The 19594-nt window shown below is 38.2% G+C and overlaps 1 protein-coding gene across 1 annotated transcript in view; it reads right to left on the bottom strand.

Moving 5' to 3' along the window:
* The window catches only part of LOC126284348 (squamous cell carcinoma antigen recognized by T-cells 3), a 79590-nt gene that overhangs the window by 20827 nt on the left and 39169 nt on the right, over nucleotides 1-19594 (bottom strand). The window contains exons 6-11 of the mRNA XM_049983203.1: nucleotides 17846-18143; nucleotides 17469-17666; nucleotides 13228-13396; nucleotides 7988-8146; nucleotides 5744-5834; nucleotides 489-618 (exon numbers count right to left, since the gene is read on the bottom strand). Of these exons, the coding sequence (XP_049839160.1) occupies nucleotides 489-618; nucleotides 5744-5834; nucleotides 7988-8146; nucleotides 13228-13396; nucleotides 17469-17666; nucleotides 17846-18143 (1045 nt within the window). The remainder of the gene's footprint in view (nucleotides 1-488; nucleotides 619-5743; nucleotides 5835-7987; nucleotides 8147-13227; nucleotides 13397-17468; nucleotides 17667-17845; nucleotides 18144-19594) is intronic.

The following is a 19594-nucleotide window of genomic DNA, read 5'->3' as shown; positions in this document are numbered from 1 at the left end:
GAGGGGGATGGGGGGGGGGGGGGTCGAGGAGAAACATGAAACACTACTCATCAGTGAACAGAACTCTAGTTTTATATGCTGAGGGAACACAACAGAGTTTGTAATGAACATTTTAACTGCTTCACATGCTGATTTCAAAATATGTATAGAGAATGGAAATAATCATTAGCAAGATCAAAACAAGTTAACAAATTACAGGGCAGAGCATTAGGTTTTCTTTGGGTTGTTTCAGTGCCAAATGTTAAGTGGTTAGGGAGGGTTGCTGCATAGCTCTCAGATCATTTCTGCTAGATTACTGCACACTATAATTAAGGTAACAGCATTTGCTTTTGGAAGTACTGTTTTGGTATTTGCCTTGCGGCCCTAAAAAGAAAACTAACCCAAAAACATTCCAACAGAATCGCACTGAACAAGCAGACAGCTGAGAATGACATTAACAAGTTTTAAAATCTGTATGCTGCAAGTACTAGAAACAATGAAAAAACCACCTTTTCTAATTTTCTTTGCTGGAGGCTGTGATTCATCACTCTTGGTTGCAGACTGTGCTTCCTTACTTGAGACAACAGATCCTGCTGCTGGCACATTTGCCCACTTCCCTTCATTTTCTGTATGGTCAGCCTGTTCAAGAAAAGGTATTCAAGTAATCAATATGCTGAAGTTCAAGGTAAAATTTAAAGAGCATAGTGAAATAGAGTAAGAAACCCACAGTTTATTTTAAAAATGAAGTTACAGTCCAATTATGATGTAGGGAATTAATCAAATTTTAAGAGTTGCAAGGTTATTTCAGCTGCTAAAATCAGAAGTTGAAAACGATATACATTATAACAATACAAGGGTCACCTTTTAAGTTTTTACAGTTGACAACTAGATGGTAGTGTTGAGCTGTGACATTTCTAGAGTTTTAAAATATGTCCCTTGTTATTGTGAAAACACTGGCAGCCCAGAAAATACGCAAGTAGTTTGCTTACAGTGAGCATTCAGCAGTATTGACATAAAATGGAAATGATAGTTTACATTAAATCATGATTTTCATGAAGGCCTAACTGGTGTGGGTGTGGAGGGAGGGAGGGGGCAAGAGACACAACCTTGAGTCACGCCATTCATTTTTTTTTTTAGTGAGTCACCTTCACAAAAAGATAGTTTACAACAGTTGCATAATTTTGTAGAGGTCCTGCTTCTGTGATAAATTTGTGAAGACACCAAAATTGGATGTTCTTCCAAAAAAGAATCAGTGTGCAACTTGATTGAAGATTATGGTCATGGGATAGAGACCTCTTTGGGAATACCACAAACTGGAGAATATTCAATTTTGATGTGAGAAGATGTTTTTCAGATAGATTCAGCACAATTTGACCAGAGCCCGAAAACAGATTCATGTTCGTTGCTGTAATGAAATGATCAAAACAGTCGACAAAGGAAACACAAAAGCTGTATACTACATCGCGATAGGGCATAAAGCTTGGGTATGTTCGCTCTGTAGTGTTTCAGGATATTTGTAAACATCCCAACACACCATTCGGAAGCCGTCGACAAGAGATGCTTGTGAGTAAGACGAATAAGGATAAATTAAGTGGGAAAGGAAAACTGTGTGTTTGAACAGCAGTGTTTCTTTTATCTGTTTTTTGTTTGCTCTCTCAGATCCTAAAGTATGCATGTACGGAGGTTTCAATTCCTAGCACTTTTCTCGCATGACATACTGAAAACTTTGCATCAAGACAGTCAGGTAGAGGCAGTAATCCTTGAGTTCCAAAAAACATTTGACTTAGTACCACACCTACGCTTATTGCTAAACATATGATCATACAGGATATCAAGTGAAATTTGTGACTGGACTGAGGACATTTTGGTAGGGAGGACGCAGTATGTTGTCCTGGATGAAGAGTCATCATGAGATGTAGAAGTATCTTCAGGTGTGACACAGGGAGGTGTGTAGGGTCCCTTGATGTCCATGCTGTATATTAATGACCTTGTAGACAATGTCTTTGTTGTTGTTGTTGTTGTTGTTGTTGTTGTGGTCTTCAGTCATGAGACTGGTTTGATGCAGCTCTCCATGCTACCATATCCTGTGCAAGCTGCTTCATCTCCAAGTACTTACTGCAACCTACATCCTTCTGAATCTGCTTAGTGTATTCATCTCTTGGTCTCCCTCTATGATTTTTACCCCCCACGCTGCCCTCCAATGCTACATTTGTGATCTCTTGATGCCTCAGAACATGTTCTACCAACTGCTCCCTTCTTCTTGTCAAGTTGTTCCACAAACTCCTCTTCTCCCCAATTCTATTCAATACCTCCTCATTAGTTATGTGATCTACCCATCTAATCTTCAGCATTCTTCTGTAGCAGCACATTTCAAAAGCTTCTATTCTCTTCTTGTCCAAACTATTTATCGTCCATGTTTCACTTCCATACAAGTACTTTCAGAAAACGGCTTCCTGACATTTAAATATATACTTGACGTTAACAAACTCCTCTTCTTCAGAAACACTTTCCTTGCCATTGCCAGTCTACATTTTATATCCTCTCTACTTCAACCATCATCAGTTATTTTGCTCCCCAAATAGCAAAGCTCCTTTACTGTGTTAAGTGTCTCATTTCCTAATCTAATTCCCTCAGCATCACCCGACTTAATTCAACTACATTCCATTATCCTCGTTTTGCATTTGTTTATGTTCATCTTATATCCTCCTTTCAATACACTGTCCATTCCATTCAACTGCTCTTCCAAGCCTTTTGCCGTCTCTGTCGGAATTACAATGTCATCGGCGAACCTCAACGTTTTTATTTCTTCTCCATGGATTTTAATACCTACTCCAAATTTTACTTTTGTTTCCTTTACTGCTTGCTCAATATACAGATTGAATAACACCGGGGAGAGGCTACAACCCTGTCTAACTCTCTTCCCAACCACTGCTTCCCTTTCATGCCCATCGATTCTTATAACTGCCATCTGGTTTCTGTACAAATTGTAAATAGCCTTTCGCTCGCTCTATTTTACCCTGTCACCTTTAGAATTTGAAAGAGAGTATTTCAGTCAAAAGCTTTCTCTAAGTCTACAAATGCTAGAAACTTAGGTTTGCCTTTCCTTAATCTTTCTTCTAAGATAAGTTGTAAGGTCAGTATTAATTGTAAATTAATGGTAAAATTAGGCTTTTTGCAGATGATGCAGTTATCTCTGATGCAACTTGCTTCAAATGTTCAGAAGAGTAAAACTGTGCACTTCACAAAATGATAAAACTTAGTATCCTATGGCTATAATGTCAATGAGTCACTGATGGAATTGGTCAATGCATAAAAATACCAGGGTGTAACACTTTGTAGGGATATGAAATGGAATGATCACATGATCATGGGTAAAGGTGTTGGTAGACTTTGGTTAATTGGTAGAATACTGGAGAAGTGCAGTCAACCTACAAATCACATGTGACCGGTTGTGTAAATTGCTCAAGTAAGTGGAACCCGTACCAAACAAGACTAATAGAGGATACTCAACGCATACACAGAAGGGCAGCACGGATGGTCACAGATTTCTTGGTCCATAGGAGAGTGCCACAGAAATACTGAAAGAACTGAAGTGGAAAACTCGTGAAGTTTTTTTAAAAAACACTACAGTTTCCTACATATCGATCACACAGGGATCGTGAGGATACAATTACAATAATTACTGCACACACACACAGAGGCACTCAATCAATTATTCTTTCTGCAATACACACATGAATGGAACAGGAGGAAACCCTAATAACTAGTACAGTGGGATGTACCCTGCTGTGCAACTCACGGCAGTTTGCGGAGTGTAGCTGTGCATGTATATGTAGATGAGTAAAAACAATGTTTTCTGAGTGTGTGGAGTAATCACTGCCAGAAAGGTAAACTGGACAGGGTAGAAAAGAAGAGAGGGTCAGTGGAGAAAAATACACATGATTAAAATTTAAAGTAAAAATCTTACAATACTAAGCAAAACATTTGACCTGTTTTGGTTCTAGCCCACACAAAGTGATTACAATCTTGCTGCTCTTGAAGGGTAAAGCTGAAATAAATAAATAATTAAATAATCTAAAGCGTTAAAAAAACTGTCTGCCTCTACTATATGTTTAATATCATGTACGTAGTATACTAGACAGAAAATGAGAAGGAATTGTGTTATCCATTAAAGAAACAAACAACTTTATCCCAAATGGGGACCATAAATAGCACAGGTGAAATGATCTGGAAACAGGCGTATGAAATATAATCAAACGTGAGAAAAAGCACAGACTTGACTAATATTGTAACTTCTTGCTATATTAAAACTGTGTGTCGGACCAGGACACATACCCAGGACCTCTACATTTCACAGGCAAGTGCTCCACTGACAGAGCTACCCAAGTGCAACTCACGACCCGTCCTCGCTGCTTAACTTTTGCCAATACCTCATCTCCCACCCCCCAAAGACTGTGGCTAAGCCATGTCTCCGCAATATCCTTTCTTCCAGAAGAGCTAGTCCTGCAAGTTGCGCAGCACAAATTCTGTGAAGGTTGGAAGGTAGGAGATGAGGTACTGGTGGAAGTAAAGCTGAAAGGGTGGGTCTGGAGTTCAGCTTGGTACTTCAGTCAGTGGAGCACTTGCTCACAAAAGGAAAAGGTTCCTGGTTTGAGACCCAATCCGGCATAGAGTTTTAATCTGTAAGGAACATTCATTCAGTGCGCACTCTGCTGCAGAGTGAAAAATTCATTCTGTACACTAATATTTGTCTTTATAACTTTGCCACTCTGTTGTTACCTATTGTGGTTACAGTCACTATGGGACACACACATATTATTTTCCCACTGACTAATATATGGCAGTGCCACTCATTTCATTACCGTGTGTCCAGTTGTACACTACAGTGTGAATTTGTTGCTATGGATTGCTGCCCAACTGTTTGCAATAATTTTACATAATTGTTTTTAGCGTATCATTGTTATTTCTCTGATTATTAGTCATGAAACTTCACACACTATTAAATGGTAAGCTTATCATTGATCATATTGACGAGCACTACCATCTGAATTTCTTATATAACTTTTGTCAATTTTAGGGCTCTATTTTGCTTGACGTAGTTTTGCAGTAAAAGAAAATTGCAGACAACTTCTCTTTTCCCCGCTGTGGCAGAGCTCTTCCTCCTCCTCCTCCTCCTGCCCCCACCCCCCTTTTTGGACTGGAGCAGCTTAGTCTCTGTGCCCATAGAACTGCATATATTTTAAAAAATTATTCCTTTTTAAGTTTCCTGTAGCCTTGTTAAAGAAGTTGAGTATTATTTTACAGAAGGCCACATAGGTTACATTACTCCTTTCTATGAATTAGAACAAAGGTGTTTTCTTCACTGGAAGGATCAAAGGGCAAATATGAACACAAGGAGTGAACACACAAAAAAATGTAGCAGGACACATTACTCTTCTTCTGCAAATGAATAAAGGGTACCATATAGGTACACCTGAAAGATAATAAAATTGTGTGAGCTCTCCAGAGTAGTCCTCAAACCAACAAAAAATACAAAAAACATTACATATTTTCTGTCTTTCTCTTCTTGTCTACTTCCAATGAAGGTCTTGTTCTCTGACAGTCTTTTTGTCGTATCTATCTGTGATTCAGTATCACCACTATGTAATGAGTATCAACTATTATTTTCACAATATTGTAATTATTTTTAAAGATTATGAATAGAAAATAACATCACTTGTCAAAAATCTGTATACTTAATGCACATGTTTGTAATTTGTTTTACCTTTCTCTTTCCTTTCACTTTTGCATCAGGCGTACGTTTCTTTTCCTGTTTGAATGATTCTCTCTCTCTCTGCTTCCGTACCTCTTCCATACTGTTAAAATGAAACACACACACAATATTTAGTAGGAGGCAGAAGGGAAAAAAGTAATGCTCCTAATAAACAAACTCCATTATATGCAAAATTGGTATTATAATTAAATAGCAATTTTACAGTATGAAACGAAAATACTAAAATTACAGTAAAAAAATGTCCTGCCAGACAGAAATATAAATAGCTTTTATTTCTCCGAAATGTTTCCCTCTACTGGCATGTAGTAGTACAAGCAAATGCATTGCTTATGTTTTGTTAAAATATGGTTTTTGATTATAACTGTAGCAGGATTAAACCGAATCTTGAAACTAGCAATGATTTTCCCTGAATGCCTGCCAAGCATGAAGCACCTTTCAGTGGCTCATAATGGCTGCATACTTGCTAGAATCTAAAATTATCAATTCTTATTCAACTTCTACATCTCAAAACTTTTGCTGGCTGGGATGTGATATCAGAAAATGGTGTGTGGTGTCTAAAGTAAAAGATCTGTATTTCAAAGAGTGACACAGACAGTTAAACACAATCATTGTGGTAGCAGAAAGCACTTGGTGGAATACAAATAATGGAATGAGTAAAGATAACAATAGTTAAGGTGCTGAGTCCTCAATAAACACATAAGCACGACTGAGAATATTGCCGACTTCTGGAAGAATTCTTCACTAGTTCTAAAAAACATGAAATGTCTGTGCTCTATAGCTGTGAAGACAGATTAGTCCAAAAGGCAATCACCGTAATATTGGACAACAAGACATCTTTCATTGGCAATGGCTGATTTGTCCTCTAGTATCAATAATCAAAGCATTTACTGCATCACAAAGACAGCCAATCCAGTATGTTCGCAAGTTATATTACAAATAACCTCTGCATCTCAGCCACTACAATTCCTTATCTGGCTTGCAGTATTACAACTGCAATACAGAAGCACTTCTGAACTTTGAAAGAATTTACAATGAGTCTACAATAGCAGGTAACAATAAACGGAAATTATATCTGGTATTTATATGTATGTAGGAAGTACTTGCTTTAACCACAAGTGGACTTAGTACTGAATTCTTCCTCTATAATTTTGTCATACAGTATAAAGGTGAACCAAAACAGGATGCCTTTTATTTTAATGGAGGGTCATTTTCAATGCATCTCGCAATCTCACTAAATGTCACCTTAAATGCCAACCTGTTCGCAACAGATCTGGTAACTTATCACTGCTGAGCAGCATGTTGCACATGCGAACAACTTTATTATTTTCCAGTGGCTTTGATTAAATGACTCAGTTGTGATACGGAACTACATACTGTTTCTTCAAGATGATTTTTCAGAACACCCCCTCTAAGTGCTGATGTTCAGTCATTGCTACAATAAAAAAAAGTAAATTGCAAATTACTTGTCTAATGCACTCATTACTCAGCAATGTAAGTGGTATTTGACTGATTCTGACACAGTCCTCTACATGGATAATTTGGTAGTGTGTGTTTTCAAGGTAGTAAAACAGTCAGAGCCTTTCCTCATGAGAACCCAAAGCGCAAAAGTCGTACCTATTGTTCTATAGAGTGAGCACTTCCATTGCTATTAGCATTAAATCTAGGATAAACAGTATCACTGTGTGTGGCATATGGGGCACAGGTTTGTATTTTCTACAGTATGATATTATTAACTCATAACATTTACTGAAAAATTCTCACAATTTGAAATTCCATTATCTCTCTTTTGCAGCACAATGGGTTTCAGTCGGATGAAAGGTCATAATCCCAGGAATATGAATATCAATCCATTTAAAATATTGCTGTGGTTCCTAAACTGCCGTATGGAGAACCCTAAAGCCTTGTAAAGCTTTGTATGTTTGTGTGCCTAAATAAAAAGTAAAATTTAAGTACAAATCACTTGAGTGAAGTAATTAATACACTAAAAATCAGCTATGTAAGTTACCCGGCACTGGGAAACAGTTCTCACATTACTGTAAATATACGGATTTGACATTTAAAAAGTAGTCACTTAACACAAACCATGTATTTACAGTCCCCAAACCTCGATTGAGTTTTTGGTGTTTCTCAGACTGGAAATTTTGGGATCTGAGAGTGTAGTTTCATAAACCTTACAAGATAATGTGAATATTATTGATGTGGAATATTTTACATCAAGATAATGTTTCAACTAACCACTTCTTGTATTTTGCGTCACAGTCTTCCAATGTATCAAGCGTACCCTCATCACGTTCGTAGTTTATCCATGCTTGGTAGATGCTTTCCGGCCAATCCTGAACAGAAGACAAAGCTCGTGCAAACATTGAGCGCAGCCTCTTGCGTTCACCATGTAACCTGCATTAAGATGAAGTTAACTCAAAAGATACGAAATAAAACAGGTCAATCACAACCAATGAAACCCAACTAACTAAATTTAACACTTCAAGCACAATTTATATGTAGCAGTTTCATCATGCAAAATATAAGCGATAGGACAACAGAAAATAAAGACACGTTAATTTGTTGTTAGAAGTTCTGAATACTAGTTCTGAATAATAGATTTCAAATGCATAAGGTTCTTGATGAATAAGTGAGACACTAATGGCCTCTTTAAAATTGTAATGAGGGAGGCTCACATTCTGCTGCTGAGTGGCCAACAGTAAATTACATGAGACCAAAATTACAAGCTTCTAAGACCTTTTACAGTTGTTTATTTCTTACAATTACACACACTAGATGCAAAAATATATTCTGTAATAGAAACGTTCCCTTGTTCAGGAAGCACTCTACTCAACATTATGTACAGCACATTTAAAATAAGTTGTGACTTTTGACATTTGGCTCACCACAGGGGACACGACACCATTACATCTACATCTACATCTACATCTACATCTACATCCATACTCCGCAAGCCACCTGACGGTTCTCCCTTCTATTCCAGTCTCGTATTGTTCGTGGAAAGAAGGATTGTCGGTATGCTTCTGTGTGCGCTCTAATCTCTCTGATTTTATCCTCATGGTCTCTTCGCGAGATATAAGTAGGAGGGAGCAATATACTCCTTGACTCTTCGGTGAAGGTATGTTCTCGAAACTTTAACAAAAGCCCGTACTGAGCTACTGAGCACCTCTCCTGCAGAGTCTTCCACTGGAGTTTATCTATCATCTCCGTAACGCTTTCGCGATTACTAAATGATCCTGTAACGAAACGCGCTGCTCTCCGTTGGATCTTCTCTATCTCTTCTATCAACCCTATCTGGTACGGATCCCACACTGTTGAGCAGTATTCAAGCAGTGGGCGAACAAGTGTACTGTAATCTACTTCCTTTGTTTTCGGATTGCATTTCCTTAGGATTCTTCCAATGAATCTCAGTCTGGCATCTGCTTTACCGACGATCAAGTTTATATGAACATTCCATTTTAAATCACTCCTAATGCGTACTCCCAGATAATTTATGGAATTAACTGCTTCCAGTTGCTGACCATTTTGTAGCTAAATGATAAGGGATCTATCTTTCTAAGTATTTGCAGCACATTACACTTGTCTACATTGAGATTCAATTGCCATTCCCTGCACCATGCGTCAATTCGCTGCAGATCCTCCTGCATTTCAGTACAATTTTTCATTGTTGCAACCTCTCGATACACCACAGCATCATCTGCAAATAGCCTCAGTGAACTTCCGATGTCATCCACCAGGTCATGTATGTATATTGTGAATAGCAACGGCCCTATGACACTCCCCTGCGGCACACCTGAAATCGCTCTTACTTTGGAAGACTTCTCTCCATTGAGAATGACATGCTGCATTCTGTTATCTAGGAACTCCTCAATCCAATCACACAATTGGTCTGATAGTCCGTATGCTCTTACTTTGTTCATTAAACGACTGTGGGGAACTGTGTCAAACGTCTTGCGGAAGTCAAGAAACACGGCATCTACCTGTGAACCCGTGTCTATGGCCCTCTGAGTCTCGTGGACGAATAGCGCGAGCTGGGTTTCACACGACGGTCTTTTTCGAAACCCATGTTGATTCCTACAGAGTAGATTTCTAGTCTCCAGAAAAGTCATTATACTCGGGTAACACCAGTAGCGAGCAGGCTTTCCCAACCACACTGCTAAAAAATCAGTTGATAAAGTACCTCTGTTGCAGCACCGTCAATAAACAGTGCCACGGGGTGTCATGAATTAGATGCACTTATGTTCGTTAGATCTGATTGCGAAATCATATTTTTTTGCACTGAAGCATTTTGCAATCGTCAGGTGTTACAAATGAGTATTTTGTGTTTATGTTGCATCAACAATAACAGAGCAGGATATCTGAACAGAAGATATAGAATAAACAAGGTCACTCGAGAACAAGTTCACCAGCTGTGATGATATCGAGCACCGGAAGGGAAATTATGATCCATAGACAAGAGTGCAAATTTGTGTACCTTGTACACAGTTGTGTTGAACCCTAGTGCATTAGTGACAGTCCAATTTTAAATGTTAAATGAGTGGTAAGCATAATGGCTGCTGCACTTAATGTACACTGATATATATGGCACTGAAATATGGGAAGGAGAAGAAAAATGTTGTGTTGGCAGAAGAGCCAACACCGTATTACAAATGGAGGCCGAAATGCACGCGTTTCAGCTCATGCTGGCTGGTGTGAAGAGGGAAGGACTATACTGATGTGAGGTCTGGAACATGACAAGGAATTAGAATTCAGAAAGCGGATGTAATTAGTTTGATACTTAACTTTAATCCATTAATGATGAACGTCGCTCTTGACGGTACATGATTCACAATATTATCTGTTCAGATTATAGTAACTGAATATGGTGCTTTGCTAGGTCGTAGCAAATGACGTAGCTGAAGGCTATGCTAAACTGTAGTCTCTGCAAATGAGAGCGTATGTAGACAGCGAACCATCACTAGTAAAGTCAGCTGTACAACTGGGGCAAGTGCTAGGAAGTCTCTCTAGACCAGATTTGTCATGTGGCAGCGCTCGGTCTGCAATCACTGATATTGGCGACACGCGGGTCCAATGTATACTAATGGACCGCAGCTGATTTAAAGGCTACCACCTACCAAGTGTGATGTCTGCCGGTGACACCACAGAAAGAATGGAAGATACCAATGATGCAGCAACATCAAGTCGTTCTTTATTAGGCAGCCCACCCAAGAAAAGAAGCTACAACAGACGGGTTACCAAGATGAATGTATTAGCAAGATGCACTGTGCAGGCATGTCCGTTTGTTATCAGCATAAGCAATACTGTACCGCACTTTACTTCTTTTCAGTCTCAAAGAAGTGGAGAGTTCACTGGAAGCAGATAGTCACTTCAAAATTGTTTTCATGAGACACTGTTTGGCTGGACGAGACATCAGTTAATGTGCATTACATGTTGACAAAAGGGTGGATGGACTGCACAGGAAATAGAAAAATGAAAGCATCAGTAGGCAAGGGTAGCAGAATAATCACCCTTCATGCTGACTCTACATCAACATAGATACCCCCAAGACACTATACAGTGTGTGGCAGAGGGTACTCTGTACCACTACTTGTCATTTCCTTTCATGTTTGACTCACAAATAGAGTGAGCGAAAAACGATTCTCTATAGACCTCCGTATGAGCCCTGATTCGGTTCGAACCTACCAGTAACAAATCTAGCATACCGCTTCTGAATTGCTTCGATGTCTTCCTGCTCGCGGCTTCATTCCGAACTGTTTATTGCTGTTTCATTCCAGGAAACGAGGTGACTGTCACGAACATATGAATGCCACAGTTTTCGTGTAGTGGTTTTCTAATGTTCCGCTGCAAAATATTCTTCAAATGAGACAGTAGTAATGGAAAATGGGCTCTACCACTCTGTTGTGATGAGTAAAGTTCCAACAAAGCAGTGGAGAAAAGCAGATTTTTGCTCTGGTTGCAAACAAATGTTCCATCAGATGAAGTCAAGCCTGGCATGAATAATGTGGAGTTGATGGAACTTGTAACGCTGTACAAGCCAAAGCTCCACACTATCATGTCGATGAACTGACTGAAGTTAAAGGGCTTAGTGTAGTCATGCTTCTTCTGTATTATGCTCATTTGTATCTGAGTGAGCATATATATGGCAAGAAACAACAAGAAGTTTATGATCAAAGATTGAAATGTGGACAAAACAGGCCACTGCAAATGTTACTCACAGGACCTGTCTTGAATTGTCAACCATATCAAGAAGGTAGTAGAGGAGACATGGATTCATGGAGGACTGCTGGAAGACCCAATGGTAATTTCAGTAGCTCCAGTAACAGTTCTGGATCTGAGAAAGAGGATAGTGACTATTCTTTTCTTGGGGTCGCTCTACTTACACTGTAACTGTGAGATTCAGTGACATAACTGTATTGTTTGGTGTTGTCACATTTCCTTACCGCCAAAGGCCTGGTGACTGGCTAATGGCCACAACCTGAGGTAGGCATGGTATTATCATCAAATGCCAGCACTCAGCCGTTGCTGGCAACTACAGTTCGATGCACTCACTCTGTACCAAACTGTCAAAAGTCACAACTGCAAGCACTACTCTAATCAAGTTCGAAACTAATAAAAGTGACTATTCACAATTTAGTCTATTTTTTATTATTAACATTTTTTCTTATGAATCTATACTTACCTCATTACACTGTATTTCTGACAGATAAGCATGGCCACACTCTCCCTTTTCGTATCTGATCTGTTCCATGAACTTTTTAGTTTGAACTGATGATTCCATTGTTATTTCCATATAGACCTACTAGTTTTTTGTCTCTAATATTCTTAATGACAACAAAGTCTCCCAAATCTTCCCAACAAATGCTGTTAACTTCACCTGATATATGAAGATATTTGTATTTTCACTGATTGCTCCCAATATGGAACATCAAATTATCAATCTATTCATCGTAAAAACAAATGCTGAAAGAGATGTGAAGTGCACTGACTAGCCTAAAACTTCATCATGCACATCTCATACACAGTGAATTAAAACAAAAGCAGTGACTACAAATCTTCCTGACAACAAGTTTCTCACTCCCATGAATATATATTAAATTGTTGATACATAATTTTTACTTGTGTAAAGGAGGTCACATTATTTCTATTGTGATATTATTCTTTCAGGAAACTAACACTTTTTCATTAGCGAGCGAGGTGGCGCAGTGGCTAGAACACTGGACTCGCATTAGGGACGATGACAGTTCAATCCCACATCCAGCCATCCTGATTTAGGTTTTCCATGATTTTCCTAAATTGCTCCAGGCAAATGCCGGGATGGTTCCTTTGAAAGGTCATGGCTGACTTTCTTCCCAGTCCTTCCATAATCCGATGAACCGATGACCTCGCTGTCTGGTCTCCTCCCTCAAACAACCCAACCCAACTTTTTCTTTTTGTATACTGTATGAAGAATGAAATAGACCATATAACTTACTCACCTTTCCAAATTGATGTACTCAAGCCACATAGCTGCACTGGAGCTGTGACCCTGACTGAGTATGTCATTCCACAGCTGTCGAGCACGTGCCATGTCACCCACACGTCCACCTTCCACACGTGCCCAGTACTGCAATATCTCACAGGCAGGATCACCCTGTAACCCAAAACCTGGAAAAGTGTTTTAGAAAAAAACTTGAATTATTACAACCTGTGTCAGGAATATTTAGTAGCTTATAACTGAGGTAACACAATTTCCAACAAACTGGCTGTTCATAATCCTGCACAACTGAGAAGGTACTAGATAGTAAAAAAGAAAATATATTATATTCTGTTCCATTATATATCTGAAGATGGATGTACAAAACCTGTCTTTTGTCTGTAAATGATACACCATATTTCCTCCACAATAAAATTTACACATTCTTTGTATTTCCTCTGTGGGACAGCAAAATTATTACTATAACTTCTGAAAAAGACACAGAAAATTAACATTATAGTTTTTTAGGACACTACTGTGCAGAATGAGTGTGCCTACCTCTCTTTATGTTTTTCTTCATAATTAATACATGAGTTACAATTAATCACATTTCAGTGCAGAGCGCCATATGCTTAAGTTTCCTCAATACTAAGGGACCAAAAGACATTGTGCGGGGTAGTCAAATAATTTTAATTATCAGCTCAAAAAAATAAAGTTACATAGTTATTTTTTTATTTATTTGTGGGTACATGTCTGTAGTTTTTGTACACGTTGAAATCCTTATGCCACAGTACCATACTATGCTGTTACAGGGGACAAAACAAGATGACACAGTTCATTGGTAAAGTGGAGTATCATGTGCTATTTTCCATAATCATACATGTTTTTACAGCTTTCAATTTTTCCTCTAGCCATCTCTGCTTTCCTATTTCGCACTCCTCATGAGTTTTATTTGTAGAACACTTATATTCCCTTTTGTCTGCTTCATTTCGTGCAGTTTTATATTTTATCCTCTCATCATTTAATTTCAATATTTCATGTGTTATTTATGGATTCCTACTAGGAGTTGTCTTTCTGCTTATTCGATCCTCTGCCACCTTCACCACATTGTCTTTCTTTCCCATGGCTTAGTCAATAGTTGCCTACAGCTCCCTCTGAAACTCTTAAGAACATCTGATTTGTTCAAATTACCCTAATCCAATCTAATTAATTTTCTATCTTTCTGCAATATCTTCACTTCAAAATCTTATTTCTAACTGTCTCTCTCATTATTACATAATCCATCTAAGACCTTACAGTGTCTTCGGGCCTCCCCCACATATATAATTTTCTTTCTAAACCAAGGGTTAGCAATGATTAAATTGTACTCTGTGAAAAATGTATCAGATAGCTTCCTCTTTCATTCATTCCCCAGTTCATTTTCTACTGCACTTTTCCTTTTTCTTTCTTACGTTTACATTCCAGTCTCCCAGTATAATTAAATTCTCATCTTCAATAACGAGATGAATAATTTCTTATAACCCATTACATTTTTTTTTATCTGTTCATCTGTGGAGCTAGTGGGTATGTACACTTCTACTACTGTGGAGGGTCTTGACCTAGTGTCTGTGTTGTCTACAGCAATGCAGCCACAGTGCCGTTGTGCCATTTAAAAGTGCATAAACAATAAAATTCAACTAATATGGTTCACACACATCATTCGTGAAACTCAGAAATGTAACAAACATTGAACAATAATTATAATTAGACAATATTTGATACAATTATGGTGAATTTTCAGAAGAGACCTATTTTTCCCTTCGGCAGTGGGATCATTAGAGATGGAGCCCAAGCTCAGATTATGAAAGGATAAGGAAGGAAACTGGCCATGCCCCATTCAAAGCAACCATGCTAGCATTTGCCTGAAGCAACTTAGAGAAATCATGGAAAACCTTACTCTGGATGGCTGTAAAGAAATTTGAACATTTGACTCCCCCCCCCTTTCTCTCTCCCTCTCTCTGAATGCAAGACCAGGTATGCTGACCACAGTACCATTTCACTCAGTAGAGACAAAATAGATAATATTTTTCAATGTGTCTGAATTCATGTAAGTATTGTTGGAATATTCCATAACTGTTCATAAGCAGATATGCTGGTGATAATGTTTCTAATCTTTGTAGTCAAGACAGAATCAAATCAAATTTGTTACCACAGAAAGGGTATAAATAAAGAACGTCAATCCTTTGCAATTAACCTATGGGCAAAAATGAAGAAAAGTTGATTGATGAGTCAATAAAAGACTCATACAACAGCACAAAATATTCAAACTACATACATGCTCATTCTGCAAGCTACAATACAGTGCATAGTTGACAGCACATTGTACCACTGCTAACCATTCTTTTTCCTCTTTCACTTGCAAATGGACCAATGGAAAAATGATTATCCATATACCTCTGCATAAGACGTAATTTCTCTCATCTTGAGTTCATATCCCTAATACAATGTTGTGTATGTGCCATTTCCTTATACCTTTTCAATAGCATTTCATGAAAAGAACATCGCACTCCCTCCAAGGAGTTCATAGAGCATTTTAGTACTGCATGTTGATCAAATCTATTGGTAATCTGACCTAATGGAGATCCCAAATACCTGCGCATGTGTTCTATACACAATCTTATTTATTGATGAGCTACACTTTCCTGAACTAATGATACCCTTGTCTCCAACAAACACTCACTGTCCAGGACAACACACTGAGTTCTATTACTTAAAAAGTCTTCAAGCCACTGACATATGTGAGAAACTATTCTGTATGCTCACATCGTGTTAACAGACTGCAAATGCCATTGTGTCAAATGCTTTTCAAAAATCTACGAATATGAAATCTCCTTGTTGCCCTTCATCCATGGTTTGGAGGATACTGTGTGAAAAAAGGGTTAGCTGAGTTTCACACAAGCACTTCTTTCTAAACATGTGCTGCTTTGTGGATACAAGCTTTTCTGTCTCAAGGAAAATCATTACATTCTAACTTTAGAATATGCTCAAGAATTCTGCAAAAAATAATGTTATGAATATCGATCTATAATTTTGTGGGCCTGTTCTCTTCCCCTGCACTTTTTTCTACTGATCTGAGTAAGAAATTTGCAATAAATACAAGCTAAGTAAGGGACCAGTACCGAAGAGTACCCTTGGTAAATCTGAATTGGGATTCCATGCGGACCTGGTAACTTACTTGTTTTCAACTCTTCGATATCTCAACAACAAGGACATCAATTTCTATGCCCTCCATATGGCAGTTTGTGTGGCTGTCGAATTATGGTACATCTGCATGAACCATCACCAATATTTCTTTAACTGTGGAATTACAAAATTTCAGCTTTCCTTTTCCTGCCTGGAACATGACACAGAAGCCTCTTGACCTATTTAGCTACTTTATGTAGGACCTGAATTTTTTAAGGTTCTTAGACAGAATTTTTGCCTTTGTATGACAATGGGAGCTGTAGGCTCCATAGAATGATCTTTTTCTAATGTAAGTACACACTCTCTTACACACAGGGTTACAAATGCCGTCATTCACAGGTACAGTGTCAATCCTTGTAACTGTTTTCTACATTGTGTTATGTAGAAACTTAAACTGAGAAACAACAGGCCTGAAGAAACTGTGCATGTTCGACCATTTGCTTCTCAGATAATTATTTTACACCCCCCCCCCCTCCCACCATCCAGTCACAAATTCAGCATGCTATGGGTAGTTCAACAAGAACCAGACCACTAACATGTTGCATAAAGTGAGGCTTAATGAGGCCTGCTTGGAACTTTTTCACAGGAAGATGCACAGATTACACGCATTTTTCTGAAATTTTGTGCAGTGCCTTGCACCATATACATGTAGACGTAGCTTGCTGTGTCCAATAAAGTCTTAAGTACATAATGAAATAGCTATCAGTATGATAATGTCACTGTGTTCATTCCTCATAAGATTTCATTTATAACTTGATCCAAACACAACTTCAGTAATCACAATTCATTATCGGAATGGCTGAAAAAATCACACACACATATACTTTCATAAAATGGGAAAAAAATGATTGTACTATGAAATGGGGTGGTTAAAACATAAAATGGAATCATTATTAAACAATCAGAATTGAAGACCAAAATAAAATATAAAAAAACTGTTCAACTCCACAGACACTTTACTACCTTGCAATGCATTTGTATAGCAAATATCTTTTTTATTCTTTTCAGCCAAATTTAGTTACAAATATGTCATACACTTACATTGTGCCAAATGCTCACAGGCCTTATTGAAAGTAGCTCTCAGTTCCTCAAGACCTTCAGGTTCACCTTTGTCACTATCCAAATTGGATTTCGTAGACCATTTCACTCTGCGCAGCATGTATGATGCAAAGCCAATCCAGATGCTTCGTAAACTGTCAGCTGCATCTGAGCATGCTATCAAGGCTCGTTCCATTAATCCTGGATAAAAGAAGAGAAATAAAACTTAAAATTGAAATACACAGTGGATGACTAGGAGCTTTACTAATTCCAGTTCTCTGAGAAAAAAAGAATTTCTGCGAAATACTGCATTTTATGTAATTTTTGAACCCAATGAACTATACATGTTGTCATAGTAGCTTGAATGCAGTATCACCAACCTGTAACATCACTATTTGGCTTTTCAAACCGTTCCATTGCTCGTAAGTAAAACTGCCACAATTGGGCACTCCATGGGCAATTTCGCACTGCACGCTCACACAGAGGTAGCACCTCTGAGGCTGTCCCTCCGCCCCTCTGATACGCAAACTCCAAGTAGTCGAACCACAGTTCAGGATCCAGACAGCTTTCTGCAACCGCACGCTCCCAAATACATGTTGCCCGTGCTCGACTTTTCAGTTCTTCACGGTGGCAATAGTCTCGGTATAGCTGTGGCTTTTTCCCGAGTTCACATGACTCCTGGCAATAAAAAAATTAGAGGTGTAGAAATTACATTCATCCACTGTGTTTTGCACTTGGTGTTAATACACACATAAGGACAAACAGCACACGGGTCATGATCATGGAGAAATTCATTTACTAACACGTTTTCTTGGCATGGGTGTTCAGCCAAAGCACACCATTAGTTATTAACAGCATTAAAATACTCATTGTAAAATATTCAAAAGAAGAGAGGAGGAAGACACAGAAAGAGAAAGAAAGAGAGAGATATCAGAAATTACATGAGGTTAGCAAGGGTTTGAGGTATTCCCTTGTTCTATTATATCATTCCCTCTCAATAGGTAACCTTATAAAATGTTTATTCATATTCCAAATTAATCTGAATGCTTACAAGTCAATTTCAAGGTCTCCAATCTTTTAGAAGACTGTACCTCTCTCTTTGTTGTTTAAGAACTTTCTACGACTTGAATCACAATGAATGCACGATTTGGTATTTTAGTTGAAAGAGGATAGCAATTGGAAAAAAAACTTAACCTTTTCCACAACACTTTCTTCACACAAATTTAAGCAAGGGTGTGTGTGTGTGTGAGAGGGGGGAGGGGGAATGGGAGGGGGGAGGTGTAGGTGGGTTGTAACAGAGTCAGACTTCAAAAATGCAGTGTCTGTGTACGGGCACCTTAGACAGTGCATGCTTAGAAATACTTTCACTTGCTGTAAAACTGTCTTATTTGGTTTAAAATTTAATTCAACATTATCTATTTGCAACAACTGTTGATACAATTACAAACAATAATTTTACTCCTTACAATTGTTTTGAACTGTGCATTCCAGTTGGAGCTGCTGGAGGTAGGTGTGTGTGTGTGTGTGTGTGTGTGTGTGTGTGTGTTTTCTTTGCTGAAGAAGGCTTTGACCAAAAGCTAAAAGCTATAATGTGTTAATAGTCTTTTCATTGGGCCTGTCTGCAACTAAGAGGTTATCTTGATGATGGGTAGTAATCAGTACTTTTCAGCAATATATTATCATAATATTATCATTACTCCATCCTGGATTTTCCACTGTTTAATCCACCCTTTTCCTAATATTGTCGATATTCCAACATGGGAGTTTCCACTGATTGAACATTTTAGAATAATTTTATGAACAGAGACAAGCCAGCAATGCAGTAATTACCACTAAGAGAATTACAGATATAACAAACTATTCTCTCTCTCTCTCTCTGTCTTAGCACTTATCTCAATTAGGCCTACCTCATATAACTTCAAGTTTTTAAATGTTTTCTACTGTAAGCATTCCAATATTGATTTCTCCCTCATCTTATTCTGCAGTGCCTCTTCAACACATCTCCTGTTTAATTAGTCTATTTCCTCCAATTCCTGAAAATCAATGTTTGTGTCGCCTTGGTTTCTCTACATTGACACCCATTCTGTTTGAAAAGCAGCAAAAGTTTTCTTTCTCCTTATTGCAATGCA

Source organism: Schistocerca gregaria, chromosome 8, assembly GCF_023897955.1.
Source record: "Schistocerca gregaria isolate iqSchGreg1 chromosome 8, iqSchGreg1.2, whole genome shotgun sequence".
NCBI classification, from domain to species: Eukaryota; Metazoa; Arthropoda; class Insecta; order Orthoptera; family Acrididae; genus Schistocerca; species Schistocerca gregaria.
The sequence above is the reverse complement of the archived record's forward strand: the minus strand, read 5'-3'. Positions and strand labels throughout refer to the sequence as shown.